Source organism: Bufo bufo, chromosome 1, assembly GCF_905171765.1.
Source record: "Bufo bufo chromosome 1, aBufBuf1.1, whole genome shotgun sequence".
NCBI lineage: Eukaryota > Metazoa > Chordata > Amphibia > Anura > Bufonidae > Bufo > Bufo bufo.
In genome coordinates, this window is record NC_053389.1 from 471,493,054 (window position 1) to 471,508,208 (window position 15,155).

General features: G+C 42.9%; 1 protein-coding gene across 6 annotated transcripts in view; it reads left to right on the forward strand.

The window, feature by feature from the left end:
* Nucleotides 1–15,155, forward strand: part of VEZT (vezatin, adherens junctions transmembrane protein) — a 62,847-nt gene that overhangs the window by 18,859 nt on the left and 28,833 nt on the right. For 4 of the 6 annotated variants that reach the window (XM_040408924.1, XM_040408929.1, XM_040408951.1 and 1 more), the window contains exon 3: nt 5,385–5,474. In XM_040408924.1, coding sequence (XP_040264858.1) covers nt 5,385–5,474 — 90 coding nt within the window. Of the gene's footprint in view, nt 1–5,384; nt 5,475–8,804; nt 8,889–15,155 lie in introns of those variants that run through there. The other 2 variants (XM_040408933.1, XM_040408943.1) reach the window with 2 other exon arrangements.

Genomic DNA, 15,155 nt, shown 5'->3' on the forward strand with positions numbered 1-15,155 from the left:
GGGAACACAAAAATAACACATCCTAGGGTCTGGATTTGGAGTCACACTCAAAATTAAAGTGGAAAAACACACTACAGGCTGATCTAACTTTGATGTAATGTCCTTAAAACAAGTCAAAATGAGGCTCAGTAGTGTGTGTGGCCTCCACGTGCCTGTATGACCTCCCTACAACGCCTGTGCATGCTCCTGATGAGGTGGCGGACGGTCTCCTGAGGGATCTCCTCCCAGACCTGGACTAAAGCATCTGCCAACTCCTGGACAGTCTGTGGTACAACGTGACGTTGGTGGATAGAGCGAGACATGATGTCCCAGATGTGCTCAATTGGATTCAGGTCTGGGGAACGGGCGGGCCAATCCATAGCATCAATGCCTTCGTCTTGCAGGAACTGCTGACAGACTCCAGCCACATGAGGTCTAGCATTGTCTTGCATTAGGAGGAACCCAGGGCCAACCGCACCAGCATATGGTCTCACAAGGGGTCTGAGGATCTCCTCTCAGTACCTAATGGCAGTCAGGCTACCTCTGGCGAGCACATGGAGGGCAGTGCGGCCCTCCAAAGAAATGCCACCCCACACCATTACTGACCCAATGCCAAACCGGTCATGCTGGAGGATGTTGCAGGCAGCAGAATGTTCTCCACGGCGTCTCCAGACTCTGTCACGTCTGTCACATGTGCTCAGTGTGAACCTGCTTTCATCTGTGAAGAGCACAGGGCGCCAGTGGCGAATTTGCCAATCTTGGTGTTCTCTGGCAAATGCCAAACGTCCTGCACGGTGTTGGGCTGTAAGCACAACCCCCACCTGTGGACGTCAGGCCCTCATATCACCCTCATGGAGTCTGTTTCTGACCGTTTGAGCAGACACATGCACATTTGTGGCCTGCTGGAGGTCATTTTGCAGGGCTCTGGCAGTGCTCCTCCTGTTCCTCCTTGCACAAAGGCGGAGGTAGCGGTCCTGCTGCTGGGTTGTTGCCCTCCTACGGCCTCCTCCACGTCTCCTGATGTACTGGCCTGTCTCCTGGTAGCGCCTCCATGCTCTGGACACTACGCTGACAGACATAGCAAACCTTCTTGCCACAGCTCGCATTGATGTGCCATCCTGGATAAGCTGTTGTCTATCCCATTTGCACAACAGCATGTGAAATTGATTGTCACTCAGTGTTGCTTCCTAAGTGGACAGTTTGATTTCACAGAAGTGTGATTGACTTGGAGTTACATTGTGTTGTTTAAGTGTTCCCTTTATTTTTTTGAGCAGTGTGTGTATATATATATATATATATATATATATATATATATATATATATATACACACATATACTTTTTATTATTATGTTTTATTTATTTTTTCACGATTTGCACATTTTATCTATGGAATACTGTATTTCATATATGATCATGGAGTTATTTTGACTGAATTGTATATAACATTGAATTATGCTTTGACACCATTTCGATCTTATGAATTCTTTACTCCTTGTTAACATAGCGGAATTATGGGCTCTTCATTGACATTTGTTTTACATTATGTCTTGTTCACACACCGGAACCAATAGTACTTTCCTTTTGTTTCGGCGATCCATTGGGGGATGCATTTGTGCGGCTCGGCGTTCTGCGGCGTTGGCGAGGCCGTGATGTGTTTCCGCCTTTTGGAGCGCATCGCTGCGTCGACTTCCGCCCGGGCGCCATCTTGCGCATGCGTGTTTGTTTGTGCATGCGTGTTTGCATGGTCTCGCGCTCGGACCATGCACCAGGGAGAATCCAGGTAATACCTACGTGCGCCCTCCCTATTCCCTCCTTCTTTTATTGTTTGATGTATTTGACCACAGCTATAATCAATAATTGATTAATTCAATAGGCTATATAATGTTGAAACGCTAATGCATATTCACATGGACCTCTGAGGAAGCTAGGATATGCTCTAGCGATATGCGTGAGGGTTTTCTTTTTCCCCCCCTGTCGGTCTACAATCCCCATGTGCCACCACTGTGTTTCTGATAAGTATATTATTGAACAGATTTTAGGCATTTGTTGCTATATCTTTGATAATTTTATACATTGATTGGTCCATGGTGGTACTGGATGTAATTTTGTACATGATTTTACCCACTAGTGGGGAATGCTCCATGAATTGGAGGCCTGCACTCCTTTATTATACTTATAGGTGTGCACCCTGCTGTTTGTCACCCCTGAGGCCAATTGTTGGCTGCAGTGGCGTGCACCATCCTTATCTTGGCCAGAAATAAAGGCGGGGACTGGAGGATTATGAGACAGAGCCATCATTAGGTATCGCATGCTAAATGCTAATTAGAAAGTGCCATAATCCCAGAAAACCTTTTTAAAGAGGTTGGACCCACTATCCTTGTCCAAAATGCAAACAGTGATAGGACATGTTCTATTTTTTTTGCAGAACAGACATACGGACACTGAATGCACAAGGAGTCATTTCAGTTTTTTTGCGGCCCCACTGAAGTGAATGGTTCCGCATGCAGGCTGCAAAAAAAAAAATGTCTGTATCCGCAGGCGCCGGAGGATTTACCCTTCACATGCTGCGGTCAGGGCTGACTGCGGCACATTTGGGGTTTACAGAGGAAGGAGCTCATCCTGACTCCATCGGCCCCCGCTCTGCGGTGACAGGGGGCCAGGCGCTTTGGAGACAGTTACCCAGACATCGGAACCCGCCATCTATGGAAGCCTGAGGGCTGGGTCTCCTAGGCAACTGTCGGTGTACTACACTGATAGTTCAGTGCAGTACAATACAGCATGTACTGCATTGAAACAGGGATCAAACCCTGAAAAGTTGAAGTCCCACAGTGGGACAAAATTAGAAAGTTTAAAAAGTGTTTTTTAATAATAAAATTTTTTAATTTTCAAGTAAATTAAAAAAAAAAAAAAAAAATGCCCTTTCACCTTAAAATCATGTACAATAAAAAATAAAATAAAAAAAAAACATATTAGGTATTGCTGCGTCCGTAACGACCCGCTCTATAAAAATGTCACATGATCTACCCGTCAGGTGAATGCCGTTAAAAATAATAAATAAAAACTGCCAAAATAACCATTTTTTTTGTCACCTTGCCTCATAAAAAGCGTAATAGCGAGAGATCAGAAAGTCATATGGACCCCAAAATGGTACCAATGAAATGATCATCACATCCCGCAAAATATAAGCCCCCACATAAGACAATCGCCATAAAAATTTCAAAAATATATGGCTTTCAGGAAATGGCAACGCAAAAACAAGATTTTTTTTTCTTTTCAAAAATGCTTTTACTGTGTAAAACTTAAAAAAAAAAATAAATACACATATTCGGTATCTCAGCTTCTATAACGACCGGCTCTATAAAAATGTCACATGGTCTACCTCATCAGGTGAACACTGTTAAAGATAAATTAAATCTGTGCCAAAATGGCAATTATTTTTTGTCACCTTGCCCCAAAAAAGTGTAACCCACGAAAAATAAAAGAATTGTAGATTTCAGAAAATGAAGGCACAAAAACATGATTTTTTTTTTTCAAAAGTGCTTTCTTATGTAAAACAAACAAAAAAAATAAAAAATAGACTAATTTGGTATTGTTGCGTCCGTATCAGGAGAACGCCGCAAAAAATAAAAAAAGTGCCAGAACAGCCATTTTGTGATTACCTTGCCTCACAAAAAAGCGTAATATCGAGCAATCAAAAATCATATGTACCCCAAAATAGTACCAATAAAACTGTCACCGTATCTCGTATTTTCCAAAATGGGGTCACCTTTTGGGAGTTTAAACTGTAGGGGTGCATCAGGGGGGCTTCAAATGCGACATGGCGACTTAAATTTATCCCAGTGAAATCTGCCCTCCAAAATCCATGTGGCGCTCTTTCCCTTCTGCGCCCTGCTGCGTGCCCATGCAGCGGTTTACGATCACATATGAGGAGTTTCTGTAAACTGCAGAATCAGGGCAATAAATATTGAGTTTTGTTTGGTTGTTAACCCTTGCTGTGTGACCCCTTCGAAGAGCAGATTGTGGGGGTGCCTATAGTCGGACCCCTACTGATCTGATATTGGATAGGTCAACAATATCAAGTAACTGGACAACCCCTTTACCTTCTCTGTGTTTGACTTGTATCAGGAGCCAGACACCAATACAGATGGAGGAAGTTCTCTGCTTGTGTCGGAACAGCAAAAGCACAGAACTTTTAGGACCGTCATATGGGTTCCGAAATAGGACTGTGTGCACTGTTCAAATGAAAAGTAGATTAATACATTTCTTTATTTTACATTTGCAAAACAATAATGTTTTCTGCTGTTGGAAACTCCCAATGAATATTTTTTAAGGCAGGTGAAACTCATAACTCTCCCATGTTTAGTTGAGACTTTCCTGGCACCAGAGAATTCACCAGGGTGGTGCAGCATGTTTGTCTTCCTATCTATTATCTGGAAAGTACTCGCGCTGTATTTATGCACCTTGTATGTTCCTCCTGCACCATCAGTACCTCCCTCCTGCTTTGAAATACAGGTTTTAACTGAAAAACAAAACAAAACACAGGTTGGAATAAACCAGCGAGTATCTGTGCTGCCATCAAATGGACAAATTTATTTACAAGTATTATTCTAACGGCAACAGCATTTTATGACAACATGAGAAAAATTAACGGAAGTAACATCATTCTTTTTCCTTTCGTATCCGTAGCTATTTTTTTTTTTTTTTTCAAAATACTGCATGTTGCCCTTGGTAACAGACAACAGTTTGTTGTCCGATTTGGGATCCTAATGCTTGAGCCTCTATAATGCATTGTTTTCTAAAAACTGTTTTGTGTTCGAATGTAGGACCATTACGGTCTTACCCAAGATGCAAAATAAGCTAAGTATTCTCAGAGTGACATACATTTGGACACTTCTCGCAAGTTCACACACCAGTACTCCTCTGAGAAACTGGGCAACCCCTTTAATTAAAGAGGTTATCCAGTAATTATTGTTGATGACCTATCCTGAACACCAGGGACGCCGCTGATCAGCTGTTAGAAGAGGCCGGGGCTCCACGTGTGCCACAGCCTCTTCCTAGGCTAGTGATGTCACTGTACATCAGTCACATGGCCTAGTTGAAGCTCATCCCCATTGAAGTGAATAGGGCTGAGCCGCTATACAATGTATGGTGCTGTGCTTGGAGAGCTGCCGGGAGCCATCTGCACTCACCAGAGCTCCGGTGAGACTGGCGGCTCTCTTAAACTGATTGACATGGGACCTGGGACTCGGACCCCCACCGATGTCCTGAGGATATGTCATCATTATCTTTACCTGGATAACCCCTTTAAATAGAAAATTATTTGAAATTATATGTTTCGGTGATCACTATTGAAAAGGAATTGTGGGTCAGTAACAGTGAATTGACACTATTGTATTATGTTCAGCCAGGCATATACAAGAGGGCGCTTGAAATATGGCAGCGCTGGAACCCTTTTATTCAAGAAAAGAAAAAAAATGAAAAGGTCCACTTACTGGTGAGTAAGACATCGGTATCTGTTTTTTAGTGCAGAAAAATGAAAAGATTCAGTGGGATCTTTACTTCCAGGAGATAGAGGGAGAGGCTTGGCTCATTGTAGTAGCTGGAGCTGTGCACATGTGCGAACAGGGGCGTAGTAGCTAAAGGCTCATGGGCCCTGGTGCAAGAGTGCAGCTTGGGCCCCCTTCCCTCAGTGCTTTGTGGCCAGGGGCAGGGAAGCACATAGCCTTCATGCTGCCCAAGGCAGCCCCCCCCATGGCAAATTCTTGACCTAACCCTTTCCCTCCAGTCAGAAGTATAACATGACCAGCATGCACTTTCTATAATACCGGTGTCTTCTTATGATGCACAAGGGTCTTTGGGCCCCCTCAGGCTCCTGGGCCCGGTAGCGAATGCTACCTCTGCACCCCCTATAGCTACGCCCCTGTGTGTGAATATCACATAACCAGTAAAGATTTGTATCCATTGGAAGTAAAATATATACAGAAATCATGCTGAAACTGGAATTTCCAATATCTTTAGATGTTTCCTAATCTATTTTTGATATGACATATGTCGCACCAAAACCTACCTCCACTGCCCAGCAGAAGGCCCCATGGTCCTCATCTTTTTGCGATGTAAACTGCTACTTGATCAGCTGCTATGTCTGTAGGGTGCAAGAAGGCGGGTTGACATGAATCGCCAACATCAATGGTTTGTGTGCTTTCCCTGGATAGATCCTCTCCTGCGCTTGCACTGGACATGTTTATTCACTGTTCAGCGCATGCACAGAAGAGGATCTGTCCAAGGACAGCACAGAAAGTGTTGATGTAGTTACTAGTTGACTCATGTCACCACCGCCATCTCGTACCCTTTTTGACGCAACAGTCTAGCAGTTTACAGAGCCAATAGAGAGGACCCTGGGGTCTTCTGCCGCACAGTCGGGGTACGACTTGCTGTGACGTACAGATGTATTGGCTAGCCCCTCTAAATTGATACTGTTTCCACAGTCGCAAAGGGTGGTCTAGAAAGTGAAAAAGGCCACTGATCGTGGGCGACTTAGTGACTTATTCATTCTATACTTATGGCTTAGGCCAGGGGTCAGCAACCTTCGTCACTCCAGCTGCTGTGAAACTACATCTCCCAGCATACACACTGGCTCAGCTGTTCTTGTAACACCCATAAAAATGAATGGAGAATTCTGGGAGTTGTAGTTTCAGAACAGCTGGAGTGTCGGAGGTTTAGGTCAGTGTAAATTCTCTTCAGATTTGTAGGAATTAGGGGGCTACAATGTTGTCTTTGAACGAGCCTCGCTAGAGCGTTAAAACAACGTTCTAACCAGGTTCATTCATTGATTGATGATTTGTAGAACGTATATATTTCACTTTACTGATGGTTAATCGGGATACAATGTTGTCTTCCTAATGCCAGCAAATTTACCTGGAATTGAAAACGGGCACACGCCTACATTATGGCTGCTGACATTTATTATTTTGACCAGGATCCGACCATTGCATTTTTCTAGCTGTAAAATTGCTTTTTTGTGGTGAGGAGGATATAGAATTTATAGGAAAGTACATTTACAAACCAGACTCGCAGCCAAGGCTGATTTCCGTCTCTGATCTGCGCGGCTTAATAGAATGAGTGTCAAAATTTTTCTTTATGAATGCCATCATTGAGAAGTGACGTCGACAGAGTAACACCCCGGCAGTAAAATGACTTGCTCTTGGCGCAGATCGTGCTTGCTGAAGCTGGTGTTGATGGCTTAGGTTTGCGGGATGCAGCTGACTGTGTCTGCCATTGTTTCATTTCTGAGCTCTGCTTTGCCCTAGAAAGTCTCTTGGCTTGATATAATGCTCATTAAATATGTGTAAGCAAACATAACTGGCATCCTTGGCACCCGCAGATGTCTCCTGGTGGTAGCCCACCAACGCTTTCACTGTCCACTAAGTAACCATGCTTCATGGAGATTCATGGTTTCCTTTGTATTTCTAGCATGCTTTAGATTGTAGTTCGTATGTGCCTGATTTTATAAGCTTGATTTTCAGTTTTGATATTTTTGCATGTATTTTTTATTTTATTTTTTTACCAGAACTGGATTAAGAAAAGGTTACTACAGCTTTCAGTTATATTTCTCCTCCTTTTAGGCTCCACTGTAGATTATGGTTTACAAATGCATAAAAACCATGTAAAAATAGTTAACCTGGCCTTGAAGAAGTGTTTCTGCCAGACCCCTGCACCCCACTAAACCTGTGGAGAGAGCCTTAACTGCCTCCTTCCTGCCACTGGGCTGTGGCTCCTTTGGTCCGTCATTGCCATTAATGCACTCCAGTCCCCACTTGTAAACTTCTAGTTTGACGGGTTACACATGCCGCTGCAACGGTGATGTGTCCCCCCCATACATCACGTGACCCAGCAATGTGACACATGGGGGGCACATCACTGTTGAGCCCACTTATTGGTTGCAGCGGCACATGTGGCTATCGTCAAATCGGAAGTTTAAAGCCTCATTCAAATGTCATTGTTCCACGGACGTGTGCTGTACGTGTTCTCCACGGACCGCACACGTCCCCGTTCATTTTAATGTGTGTATTCACACGTCAGTTTTTTTTCCCCACTGTCCATGTTTTTAGCACGGAAACAGGTTCTATTTTGTCTATGTTCACAGATCAGTCACGCCCATTATAGTCTATGGGTCCCTGAAAACCACAGATGCCATCCGTGTTTCAGCTGTGTTTTACGGATCATTAGGAAGAGATGTTTTGAAAATAATTTTTCAGCTGCACAGTGTCTGTGAACAAAAATAGCTCTAAAGTGGCCCATTTTCAGCCTTGGCAACGCTTCTCTGTCCTCTGTTTACATAACAGTGGAGACTTGCTAATACTGACTGTGTTATGTAAATAGAAGACAGAAGAGCGTTGCTAAGGCTCAAAATGGTCCACTTTAGAGCTATTTTTCTAATAGAAATGTACGATTTCAGTAATTTAAGTATATAAAAAAAATGGTTTGTATTACTGCCCCTACACATTAGTAAAATAATAAAAAGAACGACAATAACACTTTTAAGAGAGGGGACTGGAGCGCGTGAACAGCGACGGGGACCTAAGGTGCTGGTAGCCACCAGTGACGAGCAGGTAAATATGCTTTCCTCCACAGCTCTGGCAAGGTGAGAGGTCTGGCAGGAAGGCCCCCAAAAGCAGGATTCTTTAAAACAAGTTTAGTTTTTGAATACTGTAAGTAGAAGGAAGGACATCCGTGTACTGTTTGATATTAGTTGAGTGATGTGTCACTATATTTGAAGTGCATGTGTTCCTGCACCTTATTGAAGTGGGGAAGGAGCTGGTTCCTTGTCTTAACACAGGAGAGTGTCTGTTCCAGTAGGAAAAGGATCTGATGCTTGAACTGAATTTGCAATAAAAAAATGAGAACAAGAGTATGATAATTCTGTACTAAGGGAGAGAACAGAGCATGGCAGTAAAGTCTACTGTATAAATCAGGTGCAGCATGGCTGCTGTAGGCTATAGCATGCATTGTTGTACTGCAGTATGTGCTCTAGGGCTTAGAAAGATTTTTTTCACAATGTTTTTGACTGGTCTTTAACCACTTCCCATCTGGGCCATTTGCCCCCTTCCTGACCAGGCCTAATTTTGCAAATCTGACATATCTCACTTTGTGTGGTAATAACTTTGGAACGCCTTTACTAATCCAAGTCATTCAGAGATTGTTTTCTTGTGACACATTGTACTTCATGATAGTCATAAATTTGAGTCAATATATTTCACCTTTTTATTTATGAAAAAATCCCAAATTTGCCAAAAATTTAGAAAAAATCGCAATTTTCTAAGTTTCAATTTCTCTGCTATTAAAACAGAAAGTGATACCTCATAAAATATTTATTACTTAACATTCCCCATATGTCTACTTTATGTTGGCATCATTTTGGAAATGTCATTTTATTTTTTTAGGACGTTAGAAGGCTTAGAAGTTTAGAAGCAATTCTTCAAATTTTTAAGAAAATTGCCAAAACCCACTTTTTAAGGACCAGTTCAGGTCTGAAGTCACTTTGTGGGGCTTACATAGTGGATACCCCCATAAATGACCCCATTGTAGAAACTACACCCCTCAAGTTACTTAAACCCGATGTTACAAACTTTGTTAACCCTTTAGGCGTTCCACAAGAATTAAAGGAAAATGGAGATCAAATTTTCCAATTTCACTTTTTTGGCAGATTTTCCATTTTAATCCAATTTTTTCTTTAATACATCGATGGTTAACAGCCAAACAAAACTCAATATTTATTACCTAGATTCTGCGGTTAACAGAAACACCCCACTTGTTGTCATAAACTGCTGTATGCACACACGGCAGGGCGCAGAAGAAAAGGAACTCCACATGGTTTTTAGATGCCATGTCCCATTTGAAGCCCCCCTATTGCACCCTTACAGTAGAAACTCCCAAGAAGTGACCCCATTTTGGAAACCAGGGGATACGGTGCCAGTTTTATTGGTACTATTTTTGGGTATATATGATTTTTTGATCATTCATTATAACACTTTATGGGGCAAGGTGACCAAAAAATTGGTTGTTTTAGCACAGTTTCTATTTATTTTTACAGTGTTCACCTGAGGGGTTCGGTCAAGTGACATTTTTATAGAGCAGATTGTTACGGACGTGGCGATACCTAATATGTATACTTTTTTCTTATTTATTTAAGTTTTACACAATAATAGCATTTTTGAAACAAAAAAATTATGTTTTAATGTGTCCATGTTCTGAGAGCTATAGTTTTTTTTATTTTTTGAGAGATTTTCTTATGTAGGGGCTCATTTTTTGTGGGATGAGGTGACTGTTTTATTGGTACCATTTTGTGGGACATATGCCTTTTTGATCACTTGGTGTTGCACTTTTTGTGATGTAAGTCTCACGGGTAAGGAAGGTAGAGAGGAAGTGCACCCCCTAAACTGCCACCCTCAACCCTGTCCCTGCCTACTTGCACCACCCGCCCTAGGTGACGGGGCGCAACTGGGCGACGGTCCCTGACCTACGTAAGTGTAGAGCAGAGCGAACAGAGAAGGAGAGGAACAGACAGCCAAGGCAGAAGGCGGTACACAAGACTAAGGCAAACGGATAGACAGGGAGGTAGATAAGACAACAGTACCCAGTGAGGGGAAAGGCAATGGCGGGTCAACTAGCCGAGGTTGGTCCGGGAGGTCACGTCAATACAAGGGATGAGGCAGGAGACTAAATCCGAGAACGAGCCGAGGTCAAATCCTAGAGATAGCGTAGGTACCAAGGGAGCGGGCAAAGCGAGGTCAGGAAACAAACAAGGTCAATACCAGAGGTCGAGTAGGAAGCAATAATAATAGTACACACAGCCCTAGAGACGAAAATCACAGGCAACCTGTAGCCAGCAGGCCGCCTGTATTTATAGTGGGGAGTGAGGGTCATGTGACGTGGCCAGCGTCACATGACAGACGCACAGATGAGTCGAGCACCAAGTGATCAGCTCGGCGCTCAAGGCAGACCTAAGAGCAGGTAGCCTCCCAGCTAGCAAAGCCGCCCTGGGAACGAGGCCAAACACAGATCCTCGCTCCCGAAACTAAGCAGCAGGTCTGCGGCTGATGGGAGACCGAGTGCGCCTTCTGTGTCCCGTTACGGTAAGGTGACAAAAATGGCTTTTTTTTTTTTACAGTTATTTATAAAAAAAAATTATGGTGTTTATTGGACTGGGTTGATTATGTGATATATTTATAGAGCCGACCGTCACGGACGCGGCAATACCAAATATGTCTTATTTTATTTTTTCTATTTATAAATTATTCCTTACTTGGGGAATTTTTTTTACATGTGAAACCTTTTTTTTTTTTTTTTTTTTTTTTAATACTTTCTTTGGGGGACATTTACTTAACCTTTTTTTTTTTTTTTTTTCACTGTTGATTTCTCCTGTAACTGGGGCTGACATAGTAGCCCCAGTTACAGGAGAAATACACCCCCCCCAGAGAGGCTGTACAGCCTCAGTGCAGGGCTGATCGAGGTCTGGCGCTTCCTGCTCTGTATGCACAGCACTCGGTGAGGTACTGTCCCTGCCTGCTCTCTGGGTTGCCATGCTGTCATTGACAGCAGGCAACCCGATCAGCAGCTGCACGATTAGCGTGCAGCTGCAGTTTCTGAATGGACGTTCTGGAACGTCCATTCAGAAATAGAGAACCACCTCCCGGACGTTTATAGTCAACGTGCGGACGGGAGGTGGTTAAAGGGATACTCTGGGAATTAGGAAAATGAAAATACCGTACTTAAATAATACTTTATTATAAATATATTCCTAAATACCCTTCATTAGTTATAATGGCTCGTTTTGTCTGGGGAGCAATCATTAGGGGAAATAAAATGGCCGCTGTCCTATTAGTTCACACAAATCTTGTCCTAATCACACAGGAGGACATGTTACTTCAGAGCAGTGAGGTAAAGAGCTGCCTCATCTTCTATGATCCTGAATACAGTTTAATATGATCTTCAGCAAAATCTCTGTAGAAATGGAGTTCATAAGGAGACATGAAGTAGAGAGGAGGGTGGGAGTGATGTAGATAATGAGCAGCAGCACTTGTATGCAGTCTTCATTACCAGAGTCCGTCTTCTCTGTACTTCATGTCTCCTCATGGACTCCATTCCCACAGAGATTCAGTTAAAGTTCTTATAATCTGTATTCAGGATCATAACCCCTGACAAGTAGGAGAGGAGGATGAGACGGCTCCTTACCTCCGTGCTCAGAAGTAACATGTCCTCCTGTATGATTAGGACAGGTTTTGTGTGTATTAATACGATGGTGGCCATTTTGTTTCTCCTAATGATTGCTCCCTAAACAAAATGAGCTATTATAAATAATGAAAGGTATTTGGGAATATATTTACAATAAAGTAATATTTAACCCCTTAGTGACCACCCATACTTGTTTTTACGGCGGTCACTAAGGGGCCTTGGGCTGGAGCGCCGCCTTTTTATGGCGGCACTTCAGCCCAAGTTAGCGATAAAATCAAGCGCTGTAGCTGCGTGCCCGCAGCTACCGGAGGTAGCTGAGGGCTCGGGGCAGTGATCAGAGATCAGAGACCATGACTCCCTCCTGACGCCGATCACAGAAAATGCCAGCAGCGGAGCTGCCCGCACTAAACTTTCTCCCTCCTCTCATGTAAGAGAGGAGGGAGAAAGTCTCCAGTGCAGTGATCGGGTCCCCCAGCGCTTCTGACCCTAAGCTGGGTCCCGATCCTCACCCCCCCACCCCCCCCCCCCCCCCCCTTAGCCCCAAGAAAGATGGCGGAGGCGGCCCGGCACATGCGCAGACTGAAAGCCGGCCGCCGCCGCTCACCGCTGCTCTCAGTAAGGTCTCTCTCCTCAGGAGAGGAGAGAGAAGTTCAAATTATGCCCCGATTGGGTTCCCCAGCACCCCGATCGGGGCAATATGGCCCCCAGATGTGTTAAATAAAGTTATTAGGGTGCCCCCTCCCCCACATCTAAAAAATAAGTAAAAAATATTTTTTAAGTGCAGCCAAAATAACGTAAAGATGTGGAAATATATTTCTGATAAAAATATTGAATAGTATGTATGTATGTATGTGAAATATTGCAGTTGAAAATAGGAAAATGTGGCAATTTTTAAAAATGATCATAAATTTTCACTTTTTTAATAAAGATACGCATATTTTATCCGTAGAATTTTACCACCTAGGTAAAGTACAATATGTGACGAGAAAACAATGTCAGAATTACTTTTATGTGCAAAACCGTTACAAAGTTATTCTAAGTTAAAATGAAACATGTCAGATTTCCAAAATTTGGCTTGGTCATTAAGGCCCAAACAGGCTTGGTCACTAAGGAGTTAAGTATTTTAATTTTCTAAATTCCCAGAGAACCCCTTTAACATTGTCCAATAGGCTTGCGCAGCCAAGCAGATGGTTTACTGTAGTGTAATAAAGTAATCCGTTACTTCTCCTGAGAAGTCTGTTTTAGTAAATTCTTGTATCCCCTGAAATAATAATGCTAGTGTCTTGTCTTACAACTCTGAATTGTGACGTCCTTATGTTATTCCTCATAGAAATATATTAATAAATTGCCAACTGTGTGATACCAGTTGGGGTTGTGTCCCTAGACAGTCTGACACTGTCCAATCAGTGCTGACTGTGCCAGACTGGAGGAACACACCAGTGGGAAAGGGTACGATCCAGTTGTTACTTTATTCCGAAATACTCAAGAGGAATAACAGAGGTATGGTGCGATGCAGAGTTACGGGAAAAGATTCTCTGGAATTGTTATGGGGAATTTGCTAAAACAGCCATCTGCGTGAAGGTAATATCTCCTCTTTAAATGAAATTGTGTAACTGGGGCCTATGGTGACACACAGTCCAGTATGTTCTTAAAGGGGTTGTCCAGCGTTAGAAAAACAATGCTTCTTCCTTCCAGAAACGGACATGGGGTGTGCCCGGTAATAGCAGACACAACCCATGGCTGTGTTTTTCTAGAGTTACCATTACCAGTACAGCTAGGATTATAGACTAATATTTGCTAGCACAAAGGTGTAAGCCGTTTACACCAGTTGTTCAAATTGTACCTCAAGGTGGCTTTTGTGTTTCCCATGAGAGGTGATGACATTCATGCAGGTGACATGCTATGCCCTTTGCTCTAGTTTTGGCTTGATTTCTTAGCTGGCCACCTATTATTGTATTTTAGACGCTTTACTATTTGATGCCCCAAATGTTGCACAGGAGTGCGGTTACTACATTGTTCTCTGGATGGCAGTACTTGAATCCATATCGACTTAAAGGGAACCTGTCACCTGGATTTTGGGTATAGAGCTGAGGACATGGGTTGCTAGATGGCCGCTAGCACATCCGCAATACCCAGTCCCCATAGCTCTGTGTGCTTTTATTGTGTAAAAAACCCGATTTGATACATATGCAACTTAACCTGAGATGAGTCAGAGCTTGAAAATATGACTCTTCTCTGGTCACACAAGTAAGATATAACTCTTTTATGTTAATTTGCATAAAAGGCAGGAAGTACAAAAATGCTTAATACTTATTGAATTAAAATTAAAAGTGTAATTTATATGTTTAGGGTAACACAATGAATATTTAGAAACGCTCAGTGAGGGTAGCATAGTAGAGGTGACAGGTTCCCTTTAAATGCTATGGACACTTTTGGAAGCATTTTTTTTATTGCATTATACTCATTTTAGGTTAAAAATCATTTTTCAATTGGTCTTTCTTCAAAAGTTTCACCAGTATGTCCCCCTCCTCCTGATTTTATTGCAGCCATTGACCCCTCCCACTAGATGGTGGCGTCTAAATCCGATGTGGCTGGATGTCCTCCCAATGGCGAGCAGTTGCTATGAGACTATGGAACATTACTGGACGGAGAATGAAGGGTCCTCAGACCCTCTGGTAGAATGGGAAGCCTTTAAATCTGTGATGAGGGAAGCATTATTCATGCGATAGCATCATATAGGAAAGAATTACGTATAACGCAGACTAAATTAGAGGTAGCAATCTCTAATAAAGTGCAGGACTTTTTGAAAGATCCAAGTGACGAGAAACAGGGCAACTGGCTGGAAGCACAGCGGCTATTCTGTCTGCATCTCACTGACTATACTCCGAAAAGGCCTCGGGCTCAGAGACAGTCTTTTCTGATGGGGATAAAAATGGTAGAGCTC